The sequence below is a fragment of the Pyxicephalus adspersus genome, chromosome 3 (genome assembly GCF_032062135.1).
Source record: "Pyxicephalus adspersus chromosome 3, UCB_Pads_2.0, whole genome shotgun sequence".
In the NCBI taxonomy this organism is placed as follows: domain Eukaryota; kingdom Metazoa; phylum Chordata; class Amphibia; order Anura; family Pyxicephalidae; genus Pyxicephalus; species Pyxicephalus adspersus.
This window is the reverse complement of record NC_092860.1, coordinates 117,131,644-117,159,496: the sequence shown is the minus strand read 5'-3', so window position 1 is coordinate 117,159,496 and position 27,853 is coordinate 117,131,644. Positions and strand designations below refer to the sequence as shown.

Sequence of the window (27,853 nt, the reverse complement as noted above, 5' to 3'; positions counted from 1 at the left end):
TTCAGTATTTAAAAAATACATTTATTTTAGCTGGAAAATATAGCATGATTGTGGTAGTGCTCCCGATATAACAATATTGTGCACCTTCAAATTCAAAAATCTTTTGAATAAGAGTGAGAATGAATGATAACTGGGTCTGGGTTTTTACTATCTGGGGATGGAGATATTTAGAGTCCTTTTACACCAGCTATCTGGGGATATGCTGGAAAGAATTAGTGCTTTCACATTTGCAATAGCAAATGAGCAGCCAAAAGTGACTTGACACATTTGGAAACTGCAGCATGATTTGCCACAGCCTTGTTCTAAAAATGGTGGTCCCAACCCCTCCAATTCACTTGAACGGGAACAGATGGGACCGAAACCCGCAGCAGAATACTGTGGCTCACTATGGTTCTGAAATGACCCTTACCTGGCCCACAGTGGTAAATTTATGATATGTACACAGCCAGAAAAAATAAAGTATATAGACTACTCTACTAAAAAAAGCATTTTTAGGACTTACTTTTACTTCCTGTTCATAAAATGTTGCCAGCAGGATAGGAAGAAGACAGGTTCCCAAAGAGCAGTATAAACATGGGTTCTAACACTTACTTATTATGTTTAAAACTAAGAAAGAACTGGCTGGACATACACTTGAAAATTTTGGTGAAAAGCCTATACTGCATTTTATAAGCAAGGGCAGAATTTAAAACATTTGTAATCATAACTTGCCTGCAATGTCAGAATTCTAGTTCCATGGTAATACTATTTGGAAAAATGATTATCAGCAGCTAGAAAAAATAATATACTTTAATATACATGCCATGATTTGGTAAGTGGTGCTCCATTGCCATTTGACATATATAAATTCTGCTCTTGTGCGGTGTAGTAAAATGTCTCTGAAAAGAAATTTATCACACTTCAAACCTGTATAAAAAATCTTGTAAATTCTGGAAACCTATATTAGAAATTGTGGCAGCAGCTCCCTTTTGGGCAGAATAAGAGCCTTGATAGGAAAATGCAGCTTGCTTGCAGCCTACATTTGACATCAGTAAGAGACTGAAAGGCATTTGACCTACAGGTAACTTCCTTCTAAAGTATATCAACTTGCTTGAAGTTCCTTTTCTTTACCTTACAGATGAGATTGACTTCAAAAAATTCATCTCAACATAACTGTCTCTCTTTTTAATTGATATATATTGTATATAAGATTATATATATATATCATAAATATAATTTTTATATTTATTATCAGTGATCAAGTTGCTTAAATAATACATAAAGGGCTCTATTTCTAAAACAGGAAAGCAGATAGGCCTCTAAACATTCCCTTGTGGAAATCATCCAGCTCCATGTGTTTCAACGGCATTGATTCCCACCAGGGAATGTTTGAGGGAATGTCAGATTCCCTAAGGAAAACTTATAGAGTATAATCATTTATCACCTGGTATGAAGCTCTCCCGCCATTTTGCCTGTACCTTCTACAAATGTGCTTCTACTTCGTCCCCATTTTCCTTCTCTTCCTTCAGTTTTATTCTCCCCCACCATTCATTCTGCATAGATTGTTATTGTTTATACTCCATATATATTTTTTTACTGAAGTGCAATTTATATCTGTAATATGATTTTTTTCTCCTCCTTTAAAACTTCAGTTAAGAATATTGTAAATCAAATAATATAATGATAAAATATTGCTTTCTACAAGAATGTAGGTTCATTTATCTATTACATTTCATAATTGGTTACAAATATCTTTCCATAAATAAAAGGCTTTTACGTGTATTTTTTTAATCATTTTTATTTTATATATAAACTTTCTGAAACACTTTTACATAAATTAACTCCTCTGAGACTAATATTTGATGTACAGTAAATTGTAATTCCTATAAAAATCCATAAACAACTTGTTTCACATAATTTACAAAAAAAAAAAAAAAAAAGGAAAAAAAGGAAGAAAAAGGAAAACAGATTCCTTTGCTCAAACTTTAAGATAATTCTACTTGCAATAGTTTTTTTTTTCAAGGCAGACCATGTCAGCATTGTAAAATCTGTATGTAAAGTCACATGGTAGCGTAAGTCACTTGTGCCAATTAATGTCCTTGTTTTTTTTTTCATTTTTTTGTAGAAAGCAGCACGTTAAAAGCGGTTGAATTGTCTATAAACAGTAATTTTGCTCCACGTTTCAAAATTAACATTGATATATAGCACATCCTATGCAGAGAGAAAGAGAGAGAATCGAGAAACTACTCTTTGTAAGCAGAGGTCGACATTTCAATAATATTCAGAAACACTGTACACATAATTTGAGTTTTAGATACAGTGTCTGGATGAACGTACATACAGCCTAATGCAAAATCTATAGGCTTTACTCTCCAGTCCAAGTGCAGTGATATGCATATGTAAACATATTATCTTAAAGCAGATCACCTTTAAGGTCATTCATAAAAACAAAGGGGTTTGCCAATAGCAGGTTTCCATTCCCCAGGAAGGCTCTTCTTTTTTACTTATTTTCTGATAGAGTCCAGTACAGATTGTGCTACAGAGAGGATATTTGAGCCAGAGTGTAGCGTAGGCTCAAATCGCTATGCAGCAAAACAGTTTCCGTCTCCCTTTCAGAGGAAGCACATGTGTTATGTCTCTTTGGCAGCCTCTGCAAGGCCAGTGTGTTACCTTTTTCCAATCTCGCTTTGTCTGAGAAACTGTATATTGTAAGAGCTGTCTGCTAACTCAGGGTATTGCTCCACAGAGAGTACATAGTACCCATCATATCCTTGTACTTTCCCAGCACTAAGAATTTGTCTTTTGTCTCCTTCAGTCCACAACCTAGCACCCTCTTCCCCATCTCTCACCCTCTGCTGTTCCCTGGCCCAGGCATGGGAGAGAGCTCTTTGTCTTGCTTGCTCCAGGATTCGCGCTTTCTCCTCATCAAGCGTCATGCCGTAGCGTACATGCAAGGCAAGAGCCCCGTACTGCATTTCCACATCTGCAAATCTGCGAGTTCTCCCATTCACAACTGTGGTGGACTGGGACACTGTTACATTGATGCCATTCTCCAAGGCTTTACGTCCACTGGTCAACCTCAGGGTGCCAAGATCACTTTCAGGGGTGATGGTTTTGATGAAGTAGTGGGTATCCCTCCCTTCAATGGTAAAATGAAGATTTTCCAGGTAAAAGGCATTATTTAATACTGCTGCAACCTTGATGCAGTCCTCATTAGCAATATTGAGCACATTAGTAATGACTTTGCCTTCATTAACGGCCAGCATGACCCCTTTCCCGATGAGTGACTTCACTGTGGCAAACCACAGCCAGGATTTCTCCTCTCTGGCCTTATTTCTGCTTATGTGAATCTCTGGAATTTTCCCCAAAGCCAAGAAAGATTTTGCTTGTCTTAACACTTGTTGCTGCACTCCAGAAATAGGCTGGAAAAGAAAACAGTTTATTTATTAAAAAATACATTTAAATTCATAAAGTAATACAAATGTTTTGCATTTTGGACATGTATTTTCTTGTTCAAAGTCACAATAAGCTGTCACTTTCTTGTGGACTTTTATTAATAGTCAATAGGATTGAGTCATTTGACACTTCAAACCTTTTATCATTTTCTGTCTATCATAGTGTTTGACATTAATCTTTGTAAGTTAAAATCAACATCAAGAAAGACAAATACATTTTCTTAAATCAGTTAAAAAAAAAAATATTGGTATATTAAGTATACATATGTATATATATGTTTATCAGTATATTACCAAACTGCTTCTTATTTACAGAACCTTCAATTATTGGCTGGGCTTTAGGGAAAAAGTTCAGTGAAATGTAAGGCAGCATTCAATAAATAAATAAATAAATGAACTGGACTGACGACCAAGATGGTTTTTTGACAATCCTACAGCTCATTGTATACACTACATTGTGTTTACCTGTGGCATAGCTTAGAGATCAGGATAATACAGTCCAGTAACTCCAACAAGGAAAAAGCAGATGACACATCACAAGGAGTTTTTCTTAGCACAAGCTTATCATCTCAGGTAAGTTAACCAATTACCATATAGTGTAATAATACAAATGCTGGAAAGAAAATGCAGCCTTTATACTTTTAATGCTGCAATTCCATGCTACTTTTCTATCTCTACTTTTTCTTTATTTTCTTGTATGTGATGTGTGTAATGTTTATATTGTGGAAGATGCTGGGTGATCAGACATTTTGACAATTTACTTGTCTGTAACTGTACCCATGGATAATATACTACAGAAAAAAATAATAATCTGTATAAACCAAAATTAAGATTAGAAATACTGCTCTTGAAGGGAAGCTATAAAGGTTTTGAGTACATTTATATTTAAGTTTTTTTTAAAGGGTTTACCATTATCAGGGAGTATCATTTTTTTCCAGACAAGGTTTTATATTTGTTTTTCCAGTTTTTGTACATTACAAAAACATCATACACAACTAAGGATTCCCACAGCACAATGGGTTACCAGAGTAAACAGCAGGCTAAATTACATTGCTCTTCATTTTCATGAGGGGCCTTATATTATAATTGGATTTATTACCACCTGGTAAATGATTCGATCACTGTATATTTACCGGTTTCATTATGCAGTAGAAAAGACTGTAAAGCTACATGAATCCTTCTGTGTTAAAAAGTCCAAACCTGCTTGATGCCTATTTGCCTCTTATTTTCAGACAAGCACAATACATAGGAAAACTCATCTAAATTGACCATGTTCACCACAAAAATGCAGATATGTGAATGTGGCGCTATGAGATTCACTGTTCATGTACGTGTACAACAGCGGTATCAGTTTCCCAAAAATAGTGAAGGTTTTTTTTGGATGACAGCAAACAGTTTAAAACAAAAATCAATAACCTCTTTCTGACAAAGAATCTGAAACAAAAACTTGTCCAGTAGCCATCAGATTCCTTTTTGTACTTATTCACACTATACAGTGAACATAAAAGGTGGAATCTCATTGGTTACAATTTTTATAAGAAAAAGTATTCCTTTAGATGAATAATATTTTACATAAAGTCTCATGCTGTGTGTGATTGTGGATCTGTTCAGTTCTTGTGGAGTTAAAGGACTCGGAATTAATGCATGGTTTCGGGGGACTGTTCACATTTGTTTTATTGTCAAAGTTTGATGGATAGTTCCCTCTGTCCCTGGTGCTAGTAGCCTGGAGCTAATGAAAAGCCCTGCAAAGTATTAACGCCAGTCACTTTTTTCTTAGTCATTAGCACATAATACATGTATCTGTTCACCAATTAAACTGACTGTCATCTGGAAATCTGCAATTAAATTTAACACCGATATTTCATTTTCCGACAAGTGAAATTAAAGCTGCCACTGTTCCCCACTGGCACTTTGCTTTTATACTAGCCAATATGGCATTTTCTAACATCTCAGCAAATGGTTACATTAAAAAGACATTGGACTGTGTGTAAATAAAGTCAATTTTTTCTCTTTCTAAAAGTCATTTTGCTCAGTGCAGATGACTGCAACTTCCTATATCCATTTTACATGCATAATACATGTATTTCTTATGGCTGCAAATGAACATTTTACTACCATGATATTACTAGCGTTTTTAATGAAGAGGGTACAAGGCTGATCAATGCCACATAAAAGATGGAAACTGTTTGAAATTTTTTTTACATTTTTTAATTCAAAAGTGGGCACATCCTGGAACTTTCACTATAGCAAATTATAGGGGACGCCAATTGCTGAAAAGCCTTCTTTTGCTGTTCACGAAAACTGCAATTTCAGTTTGATATTTTCAGCCTAATCATTCCTTCAAGCACCATTTATCAGCATAGACCGTCTTTCATGGCAGTGTGAACTACATGTGAACTTAGCTAGTGACTAGAGATTTGGAGGCATGAGGAAGTTCATTCAGTCTCAGCATCCGCAGATGAATTCAGGATGCACTGGATTTTTTTGACCAATGATCAGGCAGGTAAGTATGTTTTATTGCAGAAGGAACATCACCTGTCCCTTTGTGCAATACAAACCTGCCTAAAAACCAAGCTGGGTGATCTATTTTCACATAAGCAGACTCAGCTGTCATTATGAAAGTTTGCAAAAATGTGCACAAATTGTGAAATATAGAAATGCTGTGCTGGAAGAAAACAAAACTTTTGTAAGCAGCCCTGTCAGTTGTATATAAGACATGTTTATGTCTATTTAGATTATGTCTATGTAATTTTAAAGGAAGAAATTAACTGCAAAGATTTTGTCAGTCGGTGTTGATCACTGTCACCATACATAGGCCCTGGTTTCCCATCTTTTATGGCAGGTGAATTTAGAAAAGACTTGGTGGCCCTGATTTATTAAAGTTCTCCAAGGCTGGAGAGAATACACTTTCATCAGTGAAGCTGGGTTTTCCAGCAAACCTGGAATGGATTTCCTAAAAATCAAGCTATTTGTTAACAGATGTTTTCAATCCCGGACCAGATCCATTCCAGGTTTGCTGTATCACCCAGCTTCACTGTTGAAAGTGTATTCTCTCCAGCCTTGAAGAACTTTAATAAATTAGGGCCACCAAGTCTTTTCTAAATTCACCTGCCATAAAAGATGGGAAATGGACTGACTTAAGCAGTGACGATAATGCAACCTGGGGTCCTCTTCTCATGCTAATCCTTGTGAAACATCTGTAAATTTCTAGCAATATGCAATGCAAAGCCATCTATTTTCACTATGTATTGCTTTTGTACACATAATGAGAAATAAATAAATCCCTATAGACATTGTGGACATTTGCTAGCTAACATGAATGACTTTCCATTAGGCTAAATCTACTTTATTTTAAAACACTTAAAAAAATACCTATACAGCTTTTGTATACCGGTACACCTCTTACAAAAATGTTTCGAACCAGACATTGTGGCAGAAAAGAGGCAGAATATGTAAAAACACCTATAAAAGTCCCTAAACATTCATAAACACTAGCAAAAGCAAATGAATAGCCAAAAACACGTTTACACCCCCCCCCCCCCCCCCATACATTTCAATGGGGGAATGTTGAGCATTTCTAGGCATTTTCAAATGTTTATGGGCAGTACACACATTTATGAGCCTTTTATCACAATTTTTTGCAGCCCAAAAAGGCAACACCCAAAAATTCTCTAGTGTAAAGCCACTTTTAGAGGAATGGAAATTCCAAACATGGGCCTTGTAAACACTGAGTTTTGCAACTAGAAAACAGTCTGTGTATAGCATAAGCACAATTAGTGACGTACCTTGTGTGAACTTGTCAAACCTTACAAATCAAATAATCTAACTTTATTTAGGTACATGTATTTATCCTCAAATTGAACCCTATGTTGATGAAAGGCTCTGAATTACAGTCTAAGACTGAGCTTTAATGTTAACATTCAACCTTGCCCCCTTCCCAGGACTGAGCCTCACATTACCATTAATAAATCCAATGCCAAAGATTCATCATCTGCCCCAGTCAACATTTAGTCATTCACCTTCACATGAGTGAAATCCATTCTACCATTTATCAGACTAATGCCAAATCCTTAACATATAACCCACTCACTACTTAACCCTGTCTCCTTCCTAGGACTTAGAACCTTTTTCATGATTTCAATGCCAAAGCTTTGACATCAAATTAAATTAGTGATAGTCATGCCTTCTTTTCAGGAAACAAACCACAAATATTAGAAAAATTTATACCAGGGGGTCCATGGCCCTGCTTCTTCATATGACTAAGACCCATGTCACCATTCATTGATCCAATGCCAGAGCTTGAACATTTACTTTCAGACTGGCCATGGGTTTCAATGCGGTTACAACTTCGTCATGCTGATGAATCGCTCCCTTGGGGAGGATGCTACATGTAGAATTTCCCTGGGGCAGCCCAATAGAAAATAAACTGGGGTGTCAGTAACTAATTATTATAGACTTTGTAGTGAAGGTGCTAGAATAGGTCTGCAAACTATCTCCTTATTTCAATCTAGTGAGAAATGTTTTTGTTGCTAGGGGTGTGAGGATCAGCCTTGAAATTATAGCATCAACTTTGCTGCCATGTTACAATATGTATGGATTACCTCATACATGTCAAAAGCTAATTTGTGGGTGGTCACAGATGTAAGTTGCTTTGTCCCTTATCTTCAGTGTTTTCAATACTATGTGATAAACTATGTGCATAACAGATAACAATAATAATAATATAACTTACAGGAACATCATCCCATTGCTGACTCTTCAGAAGTTCGTAGGAGGGCTCATTTAAATCAAGTTTGGGAGCTGGAAAACCAGGAATTGAATTGTGTAGATAGAACCCAAATGTCATCAGCCAGCTGTTAACATCTAAAAGAGCAGATAAATAGAATCACTTTTCAAGAAAACAACATGCACATATGTTTAGACATAATGAATCGTTTTTAAAATTTACAACAAAACACTTTCAGGATCAGCATCTGTAACACAAAAATATGTTCAGAGTTGAAATAAAGTAAACGTATCATTCTAAATTCAAAACCTTAGTGCCAATATTTTAAATGATTCTTTTTTTTTCCATGGATAAAGTACTTGCCACCCTTAATTTGACCTTGCACCACTGCATTCATGCAATGGTCCTGATTTAATAAAGCTCTCCAAGGCTAGAGAGAATACACTTTCATCAGTAAAGCTGGGTGATCCAGCAAACCTAGAATTGATTTATTGAAAGTAATTTGCTATTTGCTAGCAAACATTTTGAATTCTGGACCAGATCCAATTCAGGTTTTCTGGATCACTCAGCATCACTGATGAAAGTGTATTCTCTCCAGCCTCGGGGGGCTTTAAAAATTAGGGCCAAAGTCTGAGAGGATGTCAGCCTGCCATTACAAAAAAGAAGAAGAAAATGTTAAGTGGCTATGCACTTCCAGCAGCATATCACTTTGCTACCTATTATTTCAGCCTAAATTGCTATCCAAGCATAGTGTTTTTGGTAACACAATATGAAAAAAAAATCTTGGGCATAGTCCTAATTATTTATTGTATGTGATCGCATACATGCCACTTTCTTCGTGCAGGCCATTAGGAACACACACATAGCCGTGTCATTTCTTTGACAAGACAATCTACACTTGGACTCATCAAAGGGAATAGTAAATTGGCATTTCCTACAGGCAGGCTACAAGCAAAGGCTCAGGTGGCAGATAGCTCCTCTCTGCATTTCCTATCCACCTAAGGTTAAATAATTTGTGATAAACTTCTAGTGAAAGGAATGGGAAGCTGCTTCTTTCCAATACACTTTTGTCAAGAGGAGGGCATCTCATTTCTATGGTTAATAGAGAGCATTCTCCCCACTGTCGTGTGAATTAAAGAAATTCTTCAGAAAGGAAACACGTGGACAGAGCTGACTGCCAAGAAGCTGAGAAATTCTCATCTCTACATAGCATTTTATTCAATTATCCGCCCTTCACAGCAATGCACAGTAAAGGTGAAAATCACTTATGGAAGTAACACAGCACAGCATAACTTGAAGGCAAAAGAAGTGCCCATGTCTTTTCTTCTGAGCTATTAAAATTAAAGGTTAGCCTATCATTATTATAGATGAATTTAAATAAATTATTAATGAAATGGAAGACATTACTTGTAGGACTCTTTAAAGTAATGGTTTTAGTACCTATAGTTGGGAGAATGGCAGGAGATTAGAAACACCAGTTATGTTTGTCAGATACCTAAAATTAACAACTATTTCCAGCCTAGACTACAGTCAATTTACTGGAGCTGTGTGTAGGTATGCTATATGTGGACTCGGTAGTGGTCATAACTCCCTGTAAAGTGACAACAGCAGAGTACAGGAGCAGCAGAGTGAGAACAATCAGTTGATAGGGTCTGACGTCACTAAAGGTTTCTGATTGCTATGAACATTACAAGGGTTGTATTTTAAAGGGGAGTAATAAAAATAAAAAAAAATATAAAAAAGCAACACAATCATTGTTTTGGGCTTTATTAAAAACAGACTCAATTAAAAAGTTAGACCTGGTCACAGCATCTTTTTATGTGTTTTCATGTGTTTTTCTATCATACCTGTCATCTTTTTTTCTTAAACTCAAGTTTAAGTTAGATGACAAATCTATAAATAAATGGTGTGGGAAGCACAGGTTAGTATTGCTAGAAGCAACTACGTAGCCAACATTTTTTTAAGGGCAGTAACGAGAGTGAAAGTGAATGTCAAGTAATTAAATGGAAGTTATGGGATTTTTTTGTTTTTAATAGTTAATACTATAGATTTATGTCAGATTTGAGGAAGATCTGGAACGTTTAACCAACAGAGAAAGTTGGTCATGTCACATATTAGGTGAACAAAAAACACTAATTAAAGGGCTGCTATTGCAGATCTGTTTCTAAAAATGCTAGTTTCTTGTCTGTCATAGTACTTGGCGTTGATGCTTTGAACTTGAAAAGTGTAGAAGTCCATTTGCTGCATACTTGCCCCAGGTCATTGACTAAAATTACTGACCATAGATAACCAGGCTGCTAGCATTTTTAGAAAGTGATCAGCTCTGGCATCTTATATATTTCCCTCAACGATTTCCCTTTAATTCTTTTAGGGGACCTGACTTGAGAGGTTTAAAGCAATCAAATCTCCAAATTCCTACAGCAGGGCAATAATAAATAACAAAAAGTTAAGCTTATATTTAACAGTTCAGACAATTATCTACCTGCACATTTCAGCCTTTTCCCCAGAAATCTAAACTAGAAACCTCATATATCATTTAAATAGTTGCCTGGGGCAAACTGTCTGCAGGGTTAGATTTGTGCATCAAATTATGAGCCATTAATCTGGTAGAAAAGGTAGTGTTATTAGTCTGGGAAAAACATACAGGTGCTAATTAAAGTTTCTGCTGTCATTTACTAAGCTGGGAGCCTTATTTCATTGAGGGCAACTCCTACAGCATGAAGTACAAGAGGACTGTGCAAGTCATTGGCCGACTGTACCCAAGTGATGTTTAGGAATACCTCTAGTAATACTAAAGTAGCTGCAGGTCAATTACCAGGGAATTATGTCATCCTGTAAAATCAATTATTTAATCCCCCTGGATTTATTTATCTCATTAGAAGAAATGACATCCAAAAAGGCAATTGTCTTGATGTAAAGGAACAGCTTGCTATAAAACAACATGAGCATAGATTTTGAATAGAAGGCAGACTAAGCACTACAGATTTGTACTTCCTCCAAGAAGCAATTTGCTTTTTTAGTTTATTTAATTATTAAACACTTTAAAGCTACACTGTAGAAGAAGCATGAAGTTAAAAGAAGCCTTACCTTTCCAATCACCTGTGTTTTCAAACACCACAAATCCCGTTCCCCAGTTGTTTAAGATTTTAATACTTCCATGTCTGTTGAATACCCACTCCCCCTACCACATGCTGTGGTTTCTTCCACCTACTTTTGTACCGAGGTTCAAGCCAGAGGTAAGAAATTTTGCATATTTTAGGGTGAGCAGATATTTAACACATCCAAAAGCGTGGCATTACTCTAGTGATCGAGGTGCATTTGAGAACATGGGGCACCACAGGCTAGGTTTGTCTAAAAGTAAGGTTATGGTAATTTTAGGCAACTGTATCCCTATTTCTAATTGAGATTTCTAATCTATTTCACGTCTAAAAAAAACTACAAGAATCCTAATGGCTGGCACAAACAGTAACTCATTTGTCCCTTTTTGTTTGCTTTTCCAATAAAATATCTATCCATTTTAACAACTGTAAATAATACTATTTAGTGCAAACTCGGGATCAGTGGATCAGGGTTAAAACCTAACTGCTATATCTAACAAAAAACAATACTTTGGTATACAGATCATTTACAAAGTTTGGTTTTGTCAAAAACACATCCTAATATTTTTGACATTTTCAGTGAATAATGTCCAGTGGTTTGCGTGTCACTGTGATTTATGAGAACTGGTAAACATAGTTATAACAAATCTTTAAAAGAACTATGGTGCTTTTAATTTTTTTTTTTTACTGTTTTAGTTTTTTTTAATTTCTTTTAAGACTTATGTATCAATAAACAAGCCAATCAGTCCAAATACTTTTTTGTATTTCCTTTTTCAGCTTTGCAGCCCTAAACTGAAGTACTTTCTGTAATATATTTATTGCTGTCTGATACTATACTGGGGACAGACAGCAATAAAAACCAGACATATCTTCTAGCCATTCCCCATATCAGCTTAAATCTCAACAATATTTTATGCTTATTTACCCCAAAAATATCAGTTATTTTAAGTGCATGCTACTGTAATATATGAACAATGTTATTCTTCTTACAATAAGCCTAAAATAAACCTTACCAATTCAAGTATATGATGAATACATATATATTTAAAGATTTCCTTAAGTGATATATTATTAGTTAGAATGATCAGAACAGATTCAGAGATATAGGCATCTAAAACTGAATGCAAATTTTGACTTTTTCTATTTCAGTCTGCCCTTAATCAAGGATCTTTAGAAGTAAAGAAAATGCATAACATTAAATTACCAACATGAAGGCTTGGAAGACAGGGTTGGATCAAGTATGAACTTTAAGGGACAAGTCTAAATATTACCTGCCTACATATCTAGATCTACTGATGATTTTGACATTTTTAATGGAGGCAAACTCTGCATATGCATTCTTAGATTGGATGCTCAGTTTTAAGTATCTATATATTATATATTTGATATTACCTGTGTAATCCTTGATATCATAAAGTTTACTGACAGGGTTGTTGTTTTTAAACATATATAAGTTGAAGGGAGCTGGGTCTTTGCCAATCTTTTTCCATATCTCAATATCAGGCGTAGTCCAGCGCCCAGCCAAAATATCATAGTCCCTTTGCCCAAAATGGACAAGCTTTGTAAGTGGATCATATAGGCCTCCATGAAATCCTATCACCATCTGGAAGTCAGGATTTGAATCGAAATAAATTTCACCAAAGGCAGTATACTGGATATGTTTAAGCATAAGACCGTTGCTACTGAAAACAGCTAGGGGTGAGCCATTGTTGTCTGATGCAATGTAAAACTCTTCCCCACTGCTAATCTCCATGGCAAAAAGATGTCCTTGAAGGTCATAATAAAGACATGTTATCTCAGAGCTGGAATGGTTATATACATGGGTTATTCTTGATGGATAATTAAGGTCAGCATAAAAAAATTGAAGATGTTTTCCAAGACTTGTTTTCCTGGATATTCTACGGCCAAGCCCATCATATCGGTATATTACAGTCCATCCACTGCCTTTGCTGTAAACTCTGGTGAGAAGGCCCTTAGAGCTATATTCAAAGATCTCTGTCCCTCTCTGTCGCAGGAAGCCATCTTCATCCATCCTGTACTGCACATCCCCAAGCCTTGTTATCCTGTCTCTCAGATCATAGCGAAGAGGAGTCAACCTTCCACTGTTACTTGGGTTCAACAAATGAAGATTACCATTTAGATCATAATTGTATCTCCACATAATCTTTTCATTCAGAAGAACAGTTTGAAGTTGGCCATCACCATCATACTCATATGCATATTTTGTTGTATTTGCAAAAGGTCCAATTTTAATTTCCCTTTTAGTAACTCTTCCCATGCTGTCATACTGTACAGTGAGTCTATACATTTCTGACCTCAGGACATCATAACGAACTTCCCTAACCCGGCCATGGGCATCAAAGTGTTTGGTGTATGTCATTACTGCTGTGGAGATTACCTTGATGACCTCATAATGAAGAACACCAAATTTTCCAAACTGGTCCATTTTCCCTGATATGTCATCAAACTGATATAATTCTATAGGTAATGGAGTTTCGTTGATCACACCCTGCATGCTCGTGATTCTGAAGTTATTATCATAGCTGTAGTCAAATCTTGCATTAACCATGCCATCTTCACTGAAGCGGAATATCTGTCGATCAATCAATGGGCCAATCTGCCGGTATCGAATAGTGCAAATGAATCCGTCACCTTGTAGATTAACTGTTTTAAGTACCCCTGCAGTCTCATCATATGTAAAACTAACTCTTGTGCTATCATAAAGAACTTCTGAGACTTTTGTTTGTCTTTTATATTTATAGAGAACACGACGCCCAGTCCCAAGAAAAGCAGTTTGTAATAACAGGCCTTCCTCGTTGTAATCCATTATAACAGAAGCATTGCTTTCAGGGGGATTATATATGTTTCTATAATAACCAATTGAACGAATTGTTTGCATCGTATGTCTGGCAACGCTGGGCATAGTGATGGCTGATAACCGGTCCAACAAGTCATATTCAAAAATGTACTGTCGTTGACTGTGAAGTAGCAATACCATAGTCTGCAGAAAAAAAAGGAAAAAACAAATAATAACCTCCATGATGAATAAAATAAACATACAGAATAAATAAGTGCTTATTTTTTGCAAAATACCATTAGGCTTTTCACTCGAGAAAATAATTCTCTCTTTTAATTGAATCATCCTTGACCCTACATGTTGTTTGCAATTCTCTGCTTAATTTAGTGGATGTTTTATTGTATCATTTTCTGCAATTAGTAGCAAGAGATTTATAATGTGTTGCTTGTTTTGATTGTGCCATTCTTTTGTCAAGCACAAACAGCCAAGAAGCAGATTGTCAATGGTTATGGGCAAGTCATATGTAATAACTGAGACAGAAGTGATTCTGCGGATGGTGCCAGTATTTCAACAGGATGCTGAGGGTGCTGTGACTGGTTAATTAGAACTAACTATGTTCACATATATTTTCATAATATAGGTTTGACTTACTAGCCCATGCCTTCAATAAGTCTTTTCAATGAGCTAGGAAAGAGAAATCTCTCACCCATAAAGTTATCATTTACTGAAGATGCTGCCTTATAGATTGACAATGAGTACCGTTCAGAATCATTTCACGGACTGTGTCCTCACCCTCCCTCCTCCTGACATAGTGCTCGGGCCATTTTCTATAATGATGTCTCTTGACCAGAAGCAGGTTGCAGCTGTTTTTTAAATGCTAAACTGCCTTTCACGCTGACAAGAGGCATGGCCATGACTATATTCCCTCTGTTCGTACAGTCCTCATTATTTCACTTTCAAACACAGTTTTGTGACTTTTGGTACCATCACAGAGATACCTACTGACATGTGTTGTTGCTTTTTTGTGCCATTTGGATTGGGTCAGTTAATTCTCTTCCACCAAGGGGTGTGCTTGGCATGTTTAGTTATTATATTTCTGTGCCTTTTGCTCAGCAGGGGGAATTATGTTAAGTTGTGACAGATTGCAGGGTTTTGGAACCACACAGATGGATACTGTGTATGTTAATAGTTGTAGATATAGACTAGGAAAGCTGGTTACACAAAGCACCCTGTACGGCTAAAGCAATCTTATATATTTTGCAATACATTATGCTATTTTCTGCATGGAAAAAAGATACAGTTTACTGTTTACTCTGTTGCCACTTCAATAGTGATATTCCCTAAATAGCTTTGCAAAAGTCTATTTAAAGTCAAATAATATTAGCATGGCAAATGGGGATACTTAATTTCATTTTTTTCACTTAGCCTGGCATATTTTTCATTGCTGTGCTAAATAAAAGTAATCCTTCAAGAACAAGACTGTATAATTTTGATATATAAAACAAGAACAATGTAAAATTACGTTGGGTGTTCTACAATCACAGCATAAAGTATGCATAAAGCTAAAGTTTTATAATATGGATATTTATATTTGCACGTACACAAGGTAAGCTTTTTTTTTAACTAGGAAAAAACATCAGCAGATGGAGGCACCCCCTCATTGTTCATTCAAGTCTTAACATATAAGGAAAGAAGCAGCAATTCCAAGACATTGCTGATGCTGTGTTAATAATTTAAAAAGCTCTAATTAAAAGTCTCTAACTAGAAAAGTACAAAAAGAAACAAGATTAACTAAAGCAGTTCTGATCAACCAGTACAATTATCACTTATGTGCACAGTCTGGAAACTGGTATTTATGGTATTTATAATACAAAGTTAGAAAAAGACAAAAAAAAATTTTCCTTGGTAGCAAATCATAGCTCATCCTCTATTGTCTAGATAGTCAAACATATAATGTGATTGGTCACAATTTGTTTCTAATTTATTAGGACAAATTGTGTTTTACTAGCAATAACAGACCAAGTCAGGCCAACCACACAGTTAGACAACAATGCAGTCAAGGCTTGTTTAGATCTGTGCACTATGGTTGTTGTCTTGCATTGTTCCTGTATAATTATAGACAATGCTACAGTTGAGCACACGGTCTGCAGGTGTCTGGATGTGTTTTAGATAGAGCACATGAGCACAATTAGCAATGCTTTGCAATACTTAGTATAGTATTACTTGGAATACTTTATAAAGCCTTAGAATATTTTTTTAGGATATATACAGTAAAACTGGCATCTAATAAGTTTTTAGTTATCCAAAAATCACCTTTTCTAGGTATGTGTAGCTCCACATCTTTCCATCTGCAAATGACCTTGATACAATCCTACCCTGTCCATCATATTCAACTCTTTCACTGGTTGACCCACGCTGAATGCTTGCAATCTGTCCGGTCGATGAGTAAGTGACATTGACAGCCATGAAGTTGGTGCCGGGCAGCCAGAGCGTGGGATGGCCAGCGCTATCATAGGTTATCTTCAAGGTGAATTTTCGATGGTCATCATAGATCTTTTCTGTCTTCATGGTTCGATCATAGTCAACTGAGAGAAGATTTCTGCCATTTACCTTTTATAAAGCAAACAAGAAGGTTCAATAAATCAAAATGCTGAGAAACCAGGCCTTTATTACTTCACAAACTTCCAGCTTTTTGTTTAGACACTATTAAAGATGATTGATTTCCTTTGCCAGTAAATTAATTTAGCAACTACTTGGTATAAGTGTAAGGCATTAGACTAACTGCTGTTTTAAAAGGTTTCATTAAACACAGAGACAGCCTGGCATTTATTCAACCTCTTCTAAATTGAGGTCTTTGGATTGTAGTCATCTGTTAAAAAAGACTAACGTGTATTAATTGAAAAGTTTCATAAGGAAGCTTCTCTTGCACAAATGTAGTGTAGGGAGCTTTAGACTAGTCAGTGCAAATGCTCATCACCCACCCACCCAGCCTGGGAAAAGCCCCCGAATAGCTAGGAGCTGCAGCAGCTGTATGCATCAAACTTTATTGTCAGCAATGACAGCAGACAGAGACAAACTATCTTCTACTATAGAACAGTGTAGAATGAAAAATAACTTGTCACATATTATTGATGCTGTGATCTTACTCAAATATTGTGATTTACAATTAAATGCATAAGCAATTTGTTTTTCTTTGAAAAGCACTCTAAACATATAATGCGTAGGTTTATTTGTCATTTTTTCTGCAGGAGAAGGACTTTAATGGCTATATTCATTTTTCAAGGTCAAAAGAGTCATAAAGCATATTATAATTGCAATCATTCACTTGTCAAAAAACAGTGCAACCGGTTTATTTTACAGTATCTAAATTGCCGTAAAAGCTGTTTATATTTTTTGTTTTTTTGTCTGCTTGGGTGGATTGCCTGGCATAATATTTTTAGAGTTCAGCTATTTTATGTATGAGGCTTGAAAACAAATCAGTGTCACACTGCAGCAGCCCTAACAAATCTAGGATAACTAAAAGTAAATGGACTGACGGTTCTATTTATTTATTATAGAATATTTAAAAGTAGATGAATCACCTCTTCGTCACTCAAACCCTTCAACTCTCTATTCCCTAAATAAAAATAATAATATGTCAAAAAACATATCATATTTTTTAATGATGTAATAAAAATATTAAAATAATATGATTAAAGTAACACAGGAATAATGTTTACTAATAGCATGGGTTGAAGTTTTACAGTTGCAGGTAATATAACTTGAATATTTAAAAGGTTTGGAATTTTTTCATGCAAAGCTAATTTTGAAATAGCTTTTTTGAACATGCTAGCTAATTAGGGATACCCACCAACATGGAACATGTTAGGATCAATATACATATCCAATATTCAGAAAAAATGCATTTTGTTACAATTTGTAACTACTTTAAAGGGGAGCATAAAGTGTATTTGATTTATTTTTGCATGCTTTACTGATATACAGACACCATCAGATGAAAAGTCAATCAGCCAAAGCTCAAGGAACTACTACCAACGTCTGGAGGAACCCTGGTAGAGAATGGTTGATCTAGACCAGTGGCTTTCAACCACTGTGCAACGGCACACTAGTGTGCCTATAAGATCTTCAGGTGTACTGTGGGAATTTATCCAATTACCTTTGTCGAGTGTCTGTGCTGTAGTGACTGACAGAGTAATGTAATACTCTTCCATGTCAGTGGGTGGCAGTAGGTAGCTTAATTGCCTTGTTTATTCTTAGAGACAAGAGCATTGGCTACAGAGTGTCATTTTGTAATATTTTTGATTTGAGGGGTGCCGCAGGATTTTTTAAATGTAAAAAATGTGCCGCGTTTTAAAAACGGTTGAAAAACACTGGCCTAAATAATGCCAGTTGTCCTCAAACCAAAAAAACAAGTGGCCTCTGTTTAATTTACTGGAGGTGTAAAAAGCTCATAATGTGCAGTCTAAAAAAAGTAACTGAAAATTAGGAAAAATTATTATTCAACTGTGCATGACTAAAATTCAACTTTAAATATAAAGCTTACTCTGAGTTTCCGTCCAAAAACATTAACTTTTCCTTGAAGTTGTTCTTTCCTGAACCTCCACTCCACTAGGTTATGTCCATTTTCTCCTGGAAGTGTCATGTTTCTCTTTGTCACTGTTGGATTAGCAGGTCCAGCTAAAATATGAGGCTCCGTCTGGAAATGCAGATCTAGGCCATTACCATACATAATTCTGATTGAACCATCATACCCAACTTGATAACTATTTCTCAGCTGATCTGTAAGCATGAAGAGATAAAAAGAGTTAAAGACACAATAATAACACCAACAAAATGTATCCTACATAAACTAATCAAAGGTAAACATAAAATAAAGAAGTCTGAAGATGTAGATCTTTAAAGTGATTTAGAACTACAATAAGAGCAGCTCCAGTGAATATGTGGGAGCACTCCCTTAAAGCTGAAGTTTAATCTGTTTGTATTTTGTCTTTCTTGGTTCCTCCTTTTATCGTGCAGAGGCAAAAAGGTTTAGTAAAACACTTACATTTTTATTATAAATTTATATCTGCTTTTGCAAACCTAACAAATCACAGCTGTTGAGAAGAGTCAACTTGCTGTTTTAAATCATTTTTAATAAATATTACAGCACCCATAAGTACCCCTTTCATGATTCCTCAGCCCTGATGCAAGCTAGGTGTGGAATCTTGGGAAAAGTTGCAAAAGATCTTGATGGGTGGATGCAATCTGGAGGGTTGGGAGTTCCTAGGCAGGCTGCATCCCCAAATGTGATACTGAGACCCCATGATTAAAAATACTGATATGTATTTAATGAAGAGGGTGAGCCAGGAGGAGTCAGACTGGGAGTAAAGGGGTATATGATCCTGAATGTCCTCCATTGAGAAAATCAGGGTTCTAACTAATTTATTGAAGTTTATAATGCACAATGTGAGAAGCTTACAATGTGCTTTAAAACAGAGCAAGTAATTAAAGAACAAGAGAAAAGCCTGAAGGTAATGCTGGAGTTCAGCCCTAAACGTTTAAACTTTTTAGTGTACAATGGAATACCAATGACATACACAAAAGGGCAAACAACAGCTCTGATTTTCAGCAATTTTCTACTTTAGGATACAACTAACACTCACGCAAAGAACTTGTGAGCTAATGAGAAAATAATGAACCAGTTTTCTCAAAGATAAAATGTAAAATGTAGGTTTTTACACAATTTATGCATTTCATTTGTCTTTCACTTCATAGCTCTTTAAGTACCCAAGTGCATTACTAATGTAGTCACAGTCCTAACACTAAGTAATTGTAAAGTCACTTTCTCTTGTAAAGTATGACATGCACTTACCTTGAACCATGGTATAAAAAGAATCGATAGAAGATAAATTGGAAGTAATGCTGACATCTTCCTCTCTGCTAGATGACTCCATATCCACCGTGATGGCCATGTCCATTTCTCCATGGAGATTTGTGACAACACCCGTTGGGAATGTTACATTGGTGAGACGACCTTCACTGTTGTAACTGCAATACACAAATGTATCAGCTCATTGTTTAGATTTTACAAACAGGTTGTAAATGGAGTGTAAATCCTTTACTCCAAAACAAAACATCTTAATGTATTTCATATATACTTATACAAAAAACATTTAACAGCATGGATTTGATTTGCTTTTTATCTTCACACCTTTAAAAATACACGACAGAGGATCGAGGAAAAACAATGAATTAGTGCATTATTCCTTTTTTCTATTACACTTCTAAAAGAGAAAATATTGTTATATATCAGTGAGAATCTATGTCCATATGCAAAGAACACTCTTACCCAGTCAGCCCCACACATATCTGTCAAAAGAAGGGGCAGCAGACAAAAATAATAAAACGTCTTAGCATACTTCTACAAGGAAGATGTAAAGTTTCTCTTGAAAAAAGTCTTCCCTCTTAGTCATAGCACTGTAATATTTAGGGTACACTTGCTGTAAATGTGCACAGGGGTGTACAACCCTAGTTCATTCTTAAGGCAAATCAGCCATAATGTGCAATAGCCCATTGCATGTTATGGCACGTTCTGCTTTCAAAGTCCCTTGGGAAAATGGTGTTGCTTTTGGGGAACTGATGATGCAATGGAATCTTGGTTTTGCTTAGATACACAACTTTAGAACATGTTTTCCAGTTAAGAACAATAGAAACAATAAAATAAGTACATTTGTGATTACTTACAACCCCATAACAATATCAAAACAACCCGTCATAGGTTTTGGGAAGAATAGAGTAATTTTTTAAAAGTCACCAAAACTGTGTTTTTTGTTTCTGCAATTCCTTACAGATTAATGAGCCATCTGCTTTTAGAGATGGTGGTAGGGTAAATATTAGAATCCACCCATTGTTCTATAAACTTTACTGCCCAATGGAAACAATTACCTCAAAGTCTAAAATATAGCTCATTCAATATCAGTGAACCAATTGTGCCACTTTTGGTATCACCATGTGTAAGTGTTAAGTGATGGTTAATAACCTGGAAATTCACAATAACAGAATGCTGTGAAAGATAATCGACAAAGAATTAATTATTTGGTATTGGAAGAAAAGAAAAATTGTCACATCTAATTGTATGTGTGAAAAATTAAGTAGAAAATGATTTATGCTATTTTTAATGTGTTAGTATTCTTTTAGGAGGTTTTAGGATATCAGACAAACTATCATTGAAAGCAATCATGTACATTTTAAATACATTTTTTAAGAATACAAAAAAGTTTTTAAAATGTACACTTTGGGCCTGATTTAATAATGATCTACAAGGCTGGAAAGGCTACATTTTCATTAGTGAAGCTGGGAGATCCAGCAAACCTGGAATGGATCTGGTCCAGGATTCAAAAAATTTGCTAGCAAATAGCAAATGACTGAGGAAATCCATTCCATGTCTGCTGGAGCACCTCAGGGAGCTTTAATAAATCAGGCTCTTACTCTACACGGACAGACTGCATAGTTCAACAGCAATACTCAATATTATACTCAGATTAGACGTTAACAATTAAAACAGAAAAATCAGTAGGTGTTTTTTGCAGCAAAGACACCCAGGGGTATATGTAATTAATTAGATAAAAGGAAGTTTTGAAAGATTTGCTTTAAATAAGAAAAATGTATAGAACACTGAATGATCACTTCTTAAGAGGTGACAATTTTTTTGGGCACATAAAACGTACAAAATGTATGTATAAAAAAATGTATACACTAATATAGGTTAGGAATTAAAAGTCAAATACAATTAATTTCAAGCCCCTAATATCAGAGATGTAACTGGTCTTAGGTGGAACTATTGAATGTGAAAGAAAGACAAATATGCCACTAGCATGGGATGCTCACATACATATTTAGTTTTACCGCCAAATGACCCCACACACGGTTCATTCTTTACCGTATCACCTCTCGTCTTCCCATACATTTTTCCTCAATAATCCCATATCTACTTTGTTGGCTTTATCTAGAATCTATTTTCCTTGGTTAATACCGACACAAAGTCTTGTAGTGAATTGGTAAGAATCTTTTTGGGGCCATCACAACCTTTTTGAGCCTAACAGGGAATCTGGTCCTGGACATGGGCAGGAACTAGGAGCAACATTAAATATTAACATACAGCTTTTATACAGTTGTGATTTTTCTTACTGAACACATGGAACACAGTTACTACCTTTAGCATTTGGACATGCTCATATTTCTTTTTTTTATCTGGGCCTTTTACAATCATTTTGACTACATCTTTTTTCTGTGTACCCACCTTGTATACAGCTTTATTACACTGCTTGTTTTATTAGGCAAACAGCAAAACACATGCTTCAGATCTATGTATTTTAATGATTATCTAATTTATTCTGTGGAGGTACATCTGGTTTGTAATTACTCTCAAATCAGTGCTCAGAAACCATCAGTATTCCTCAAGTTCCAGTTTCCTTTGTCTGACTTGTGGTTAGGCCCTCGAAATGTCATTAAATTGATCTAATCTATGGAGTATTAACTACTGCCACCTGTTCACCTTATACTGAAACTATGCCAACATCCTAGGTGAAAAAATGAACAAAACAGAAGAAAGTAATGAGATGAACACAAATTACATGGTAAGAAACGTCAATCTAGCCAAGCAAATTAATCAAAGCTTGTGAGCCAAGGAGACAAAAATATAATGACAGCCTTCCAGCTATGAGGCCTACAATTATTTAAAAACAATTCATATGCTTATTTCCCTACCGACAAATGCCTTCAAAAAGCCTGTATTAAAATTATAACTATTGGTTTACCCTATATCTCAATATTAACTCATGTTTAACATTTTATGTTATTACATTCTTACAGCACTTGCAATAATATGTTCCCAATTACTAGAAACTAAGCTATTCACAGGTTGGTTTTCTATTTCAACACAGACCAACAGTACATGATTTCTAGCAGATGATACAATGTTCATATTCATATCCTGTAGGGCATATTCTTCTCATCAGAGACTACATTGTTCATCCCTGGCAATGTTACACTTGTTTTCAGCCTTGTCGCTGTTACTTTCGCAGGACAATTTGGTCTGCAGAAAATCATGTTGAAAGATATTCTACTACCCTTCCCATCTTCCTCTTTAACCCCCTACTTGAGACCTAGGCTGCTGACCTCCTTTACCCACCTTCACCTGCCAAAGCTTACTTAGGATCCAGAGGATCTTGCAAGCATAATGTTTCTCTACTGGGGCTTACATACTGGGGCTATACACTGTGGCACACCACAGAAGATGGCTGCAGGACTGCAGGAGCTGACATATGGGCCCTGATTGATGAAAGCTCTCCAGGCTGGGGATAATACACTTTCAGAAGTGAAGCTGGGTGATCTACAAAACATGGACTGGATTTTTCAAAATCATTTGCTATTTGCTAGCGAATGTTTTGAATCCTGGACCAGATCCATTTCAGGTTTGGTGGATCACCCAGCTTCACTTCTGAAAGTGTATTATCCCCAGCCTGGAGAGCTTTCATAAATCAGGGCCATGTTGTGACATGCGAACAATCGTCGAGTTGATATCTATATTAAGGGTATAACAGTAATAGCAAAATATATTTTTTAACAGTAAAGTTCTTTTTTAAAAAAAATACAAGTGAAGTGAATAGGAAATATTGTTCCAACTACTATCTATACATAAACTGACTGCATACGTTATCAATATGCTTTGTTTTTTTTCCGTTACAAGTAGTTTAAGTATTTTGAATACATTACAAACAAATAAAAAGGTCTCTTTTTAACTAGAAAAGCTTGAAATAGGTGAAATGATCAGTTAAAGAAATGAGAAATGTACTACCACTTGCAACATTATTAGGGTGATATGTTAAAGTATTTCTTCAGCTACTTTATTCCATTCCAGTGATTTGACAGCTTTATAAGTAGGTAAGTGAGCTCAGGGTTGCTTTATGGCCAAGTTATATCCAGTTATTACATAGTTTCAATTATTAAGAAAGGAGGTCAAGGTCACAGAAGTTGTTCCTCTCATGTCTACTTGATAAAGAAGAACAATTATATAATTTTATGATTTCAAATGCCACAGGTTAAGTGTGGACATGGCCCAATTTATTTTGTAAAAAGGGATCTTGTGCCCTAGATATTTTGTTTCGTTTTTAAAACTGCATACAAACTTTTAAATGATAGATGTGCAATTTTTAATTTTTACCCAGGGCAAATTTCTTATAACAATGAAAAAAATTAAATTATAACCTTGTCAGGTAACTCCCATTCTACAAATGATCCAAATCCTCTAATATCAAAAGGAACCATATTCTTCATAATTGGGGATCTGAAAGAACTGGTACCGTTGCTTATGGCACCAATTTAGTTTCAGAAATGGATTATCTGTGGAGACCACTGATATTTCCTATTACTTTCTAATGCATGCTGTGCATATAAGACTATATGTCCATCTGGGCATTTTATGTCCATCCACTAAGAGCAATAAAGAAATTAGGTCCACAGTGTGAGAAAAAAATATAACACATTCATCAAGCGTTTGTGCGAAACACAGTGTACACAAAGAAAATATTTAGTGATTTGATGTCTATTGGGAGGTCATATTGCAGGTATAATCGGGTATCATCCACACAGTATCTTTACATGAACCTCTTTGCCTTCAATAGCTGGACCACTAATTAAGAAAGGAAGAGCAAACTGATTTTGTAGATTGTAAACCGCAGCCATTTTAAATAATTCCCTATGCTACCGATAGCTCTACAATCACATAATACCTTACTTACTTACTTACCAACTCTAGTTGTAAATGGTGCTTTTTAATGCCAATCCAATACTTACTTCAGATCTAGTATGGCTTTGCAGAGGATATGGATAAAGGACACATCAAATGTTCTTACGTTTTAACTATACCATTTAAAGATTTTCTCATGAAGGTTATTTACAAACATTGCATTTCTTTTAACTCCAATGGGCTGAAGTTTTTTTGATTCATAGTGGACTTTACCTACACATTTATGTATATTTTAAAGTGAAAGAAAATGTAAAGACTTATCTGTAATGACACAGGGTTCCTCTCTGACTCCTAAAAAGGAAATCTTTTGCATGTCAGAGACATGCTTTCAAGAAAACTAATTACCAAGACATATTTTCTTATTGATTTCACAATTCCAAAGAAAACAGTAAGTTCACCATAGGTTTTATGTCAAACAGATTACTTTTAAGTGTAACAGTATAGTTAGAAAGGTTAGTAAAATTTGTGCCTATTATATGTTGCAGTACTTAGTTATACAAATAGACAGCTATATAAATAATTATAAATTGGCAATAAGATAACCCATAGGTCACAGATGCCAACATATTAAGAAGTTGCTAATGATCAAGTCTATACACATCATGCTGGGCAGTCTTTGAAACAACTCTATTCTATAATTGATTCCCCCTTGCTCTGTCATTCTTTCATGTTGTGCAATGAAAAATGTTGCAATCAAGTAAACACCTTATTCTTGAAATAGCAACTAGCTAGTACAATCGAAAATAGCAAGTAATGCTACCCAGGAAACATTATAAGTGCTGTCTGAAAAAAATAATAGGAATGGCTTTCTGAAAAAGTTGCCTGGGTGTCTCTGAGCATTCAACCAATTATCTGTACAAGTATTTTAGGTCAGTACACCCTATGGAACAGTAAGCAGCCCTATATGTTCATCTCACAAGTTGCTGGAACCTGGCTTCTCTATGTTATAAACAACAGGTTCTGGATGGACAGGTGGTCAAACAGGTATAAAGGTAACACTGGATCCACTCCAAGTATGTCCCCACTTACTGTCTAAAAATAAACATTAAACCCTTGCTTTGTATTGGTGAGGGGAGAAATTACGTGATAAATTTAATTAATTTAAATAAACAAATTTTCACTGTTATTTCAGCTGCACTGACTCCAAATTCCAAACATAATCTAAGGTAGCTATACATGAATGGACTTTATGATCAATTATTAATTCTTAATTAATGAAAAGAAGCAGTTGTGCACGATCTTCGAAATTCAATTGAGCAGAAATTGATTGAGAGGGCTCGAAAACCTCTCCTGGTGTCCACATTTAAGGGGTAACATACTTGTTTGTGTTATTTTGCTGACCATGAATTGTATTTGAATTTCTAAAATTGATTGATCAACTTGGGTTTTTGAGACCCCTCAATCAATTTCTGCTCAACTGCATTTCGAAGATCCTGCACAACTGCTTCTTTTGATTAATTAAGAATTAAACATTGATCATAAAGTCCATTCATGTATAGCAAGCTTAGATTATGTTTGGAATTTGGAAGACTGCGACAAATGAAGCTTCCTGGCCCAACGGCCTGGGGAAAATAGTATATTCATTATTCCCATGCTAGCGCTAATGCACTGCATGTATTTTTCTCTCAAGATTTAAATGTACAAGCAATTACATCTTTTTGTTAAAGAGAGAATTAACCACTTGTTGGCAGTCGGCTCATTTGCAGGACACTGGATTTAATGTGATGCAATTGAGATAACTGTCAACATCCAGACACATCTATTAACAGTAAAACTGTATTCCAATACATCACTAGCTATGTACAGGCATTAGATTTTCATTGCCTAAGATGATTGCTCACAATGCTCTTATGAAAAAATCCTGTTCTCCCCTATTGTCATTTAGTGATCCAATTGTGTTTTCTTTTTGTTAGTTCTACCATCCAATGGAAATAATAATTATTCAGTAATAATTTAGGAGTGTCTGTACAGAGCTTAAGGCTGCCATCTTTATGTGAACCCCCCTCACAGATTTTGGGACAAACTATGGACTACTTTATATTGTGTTTTGACTTCCCAAGCTTGGAAAGTTCACACTTAGAAATAAACAGACCACTGCTTTTTAACTGCCCTCTTAAGTAATAATGTTAAATAATAGAAAATGCTTTGCTTTATTTGCTTGATTGTAGTTTTTGTGTTCATAAAGGGTACTTGTAAGGATAGAAATATGGATTTTACAGTTTAAGACTTGAGTTTTAAAGCTGAAGGCTTTGTGCTATCATGCTGATTGTGACTGCCTAGAGCAGAGCTACGCAACTCATATTTGAGGCCCACAAATAGGAATGTTGAGAATCTTTGCAAACCACAATTAACTAAGTTCACTGCTGTCTGTTAGAGAAATACCAAAAATGTGTGTAGACCCTGACCCTATAGTACAGAAATTGGACAGCCATGGAGGGAGCATTCAGTATTAGAAGTAAAACTAGCCAGGCTTTACTGCTGCATGCTTGTTTCGAGGCAGCAACTTCCTAATTAGCAAAGCTAAGATCTGGAGTGTGTTACTGAACTTTTAAGGTAACCAGCCATTGCAGATCCCCTATTTCTATGCTCACAGGTTCCAGATGAACCTACATTTATTAATGAGAATAAAAACATTAAAATGCAATACATAATAAAAGTGCATATTACTTACCTAGAGAAATTAGTCATGGAGGAAGTCCATCAATTTTATTGTTGATAGTAAATGAAGAAGGTACTATATCAAGAAAATCAATTCCACTCCAGTTTATAATGCCACATGTGTTTACCTAACCCCCTGCTATTTTCAATTATGTCATTTTTATGGCTGGAATGACTTGTTCTTTTGCACAAAGTCTTTTCTGTATCCCATAGAGATAAATTAGTAAATTATCATTTAAAAAGGTGCCTCTGATTTCTCACATCTAGTTGTTTGATGCGATTATCGAGTCATTATGTTATTGATTAAGTGCTGCTACGCTAGAAAGAGAATCATTTTTCTGTGTCTAATTACCT

The 27,853-nt window shown here is 35.5% G+C and overlaps 1 protein-coding gene across 16 annotated transcripts in view; it reads right to left on the bottom strand.

Moving 5' to 3' along the window:
- Positions 1-1,559: 1,559 nt before the first annotated feature.
- TENM3 (teneurin transmembrane protein 3) overlaps positions 1,560-27,853 on the bottom strand; it is a 699,726-nt gene continuing 673,432 nt past the window's right edge. For 11 of the 16 annotated variants that reach the window (XM_072406089.1, XM_072406092.1, XM_072406097.1 and 8 more), the window contains 6 exons: positions 19,907-20,082; positions 18,599-18,834; positions 16,369-16,665; positions 12,651-14,259; positions 8,167-8,297; positions 1,561-3,401 (listed from right to left, as the gene is read on the bottom strand). In XM_072406089.1, the coding sequence (XP_072262190.1) occupies positions 2,646-3,401; positions 8,167-8,297; positions 12,651-14,259; positions 16,369-16,665; positions 18,599-18,834; positions 19,907-20,082 (3,205 nt within the window). In that variant the 3' untranslated portion in view covers positions 1,561-2,645. Of the gene's footprint in view, positions 3,402-8,166; positions 8,298-12,650; positions 14,260-16,368; positions 16,666-18,598; positions 18,835-19,906; positions 20,083-27,853 lie in introns of all 16 variants that reach the window. The other 5 variants (XM_072406093.1, XM_072406094.1, XM_072406103.1 and 2 more) reach the window with 2 other exon arrangements.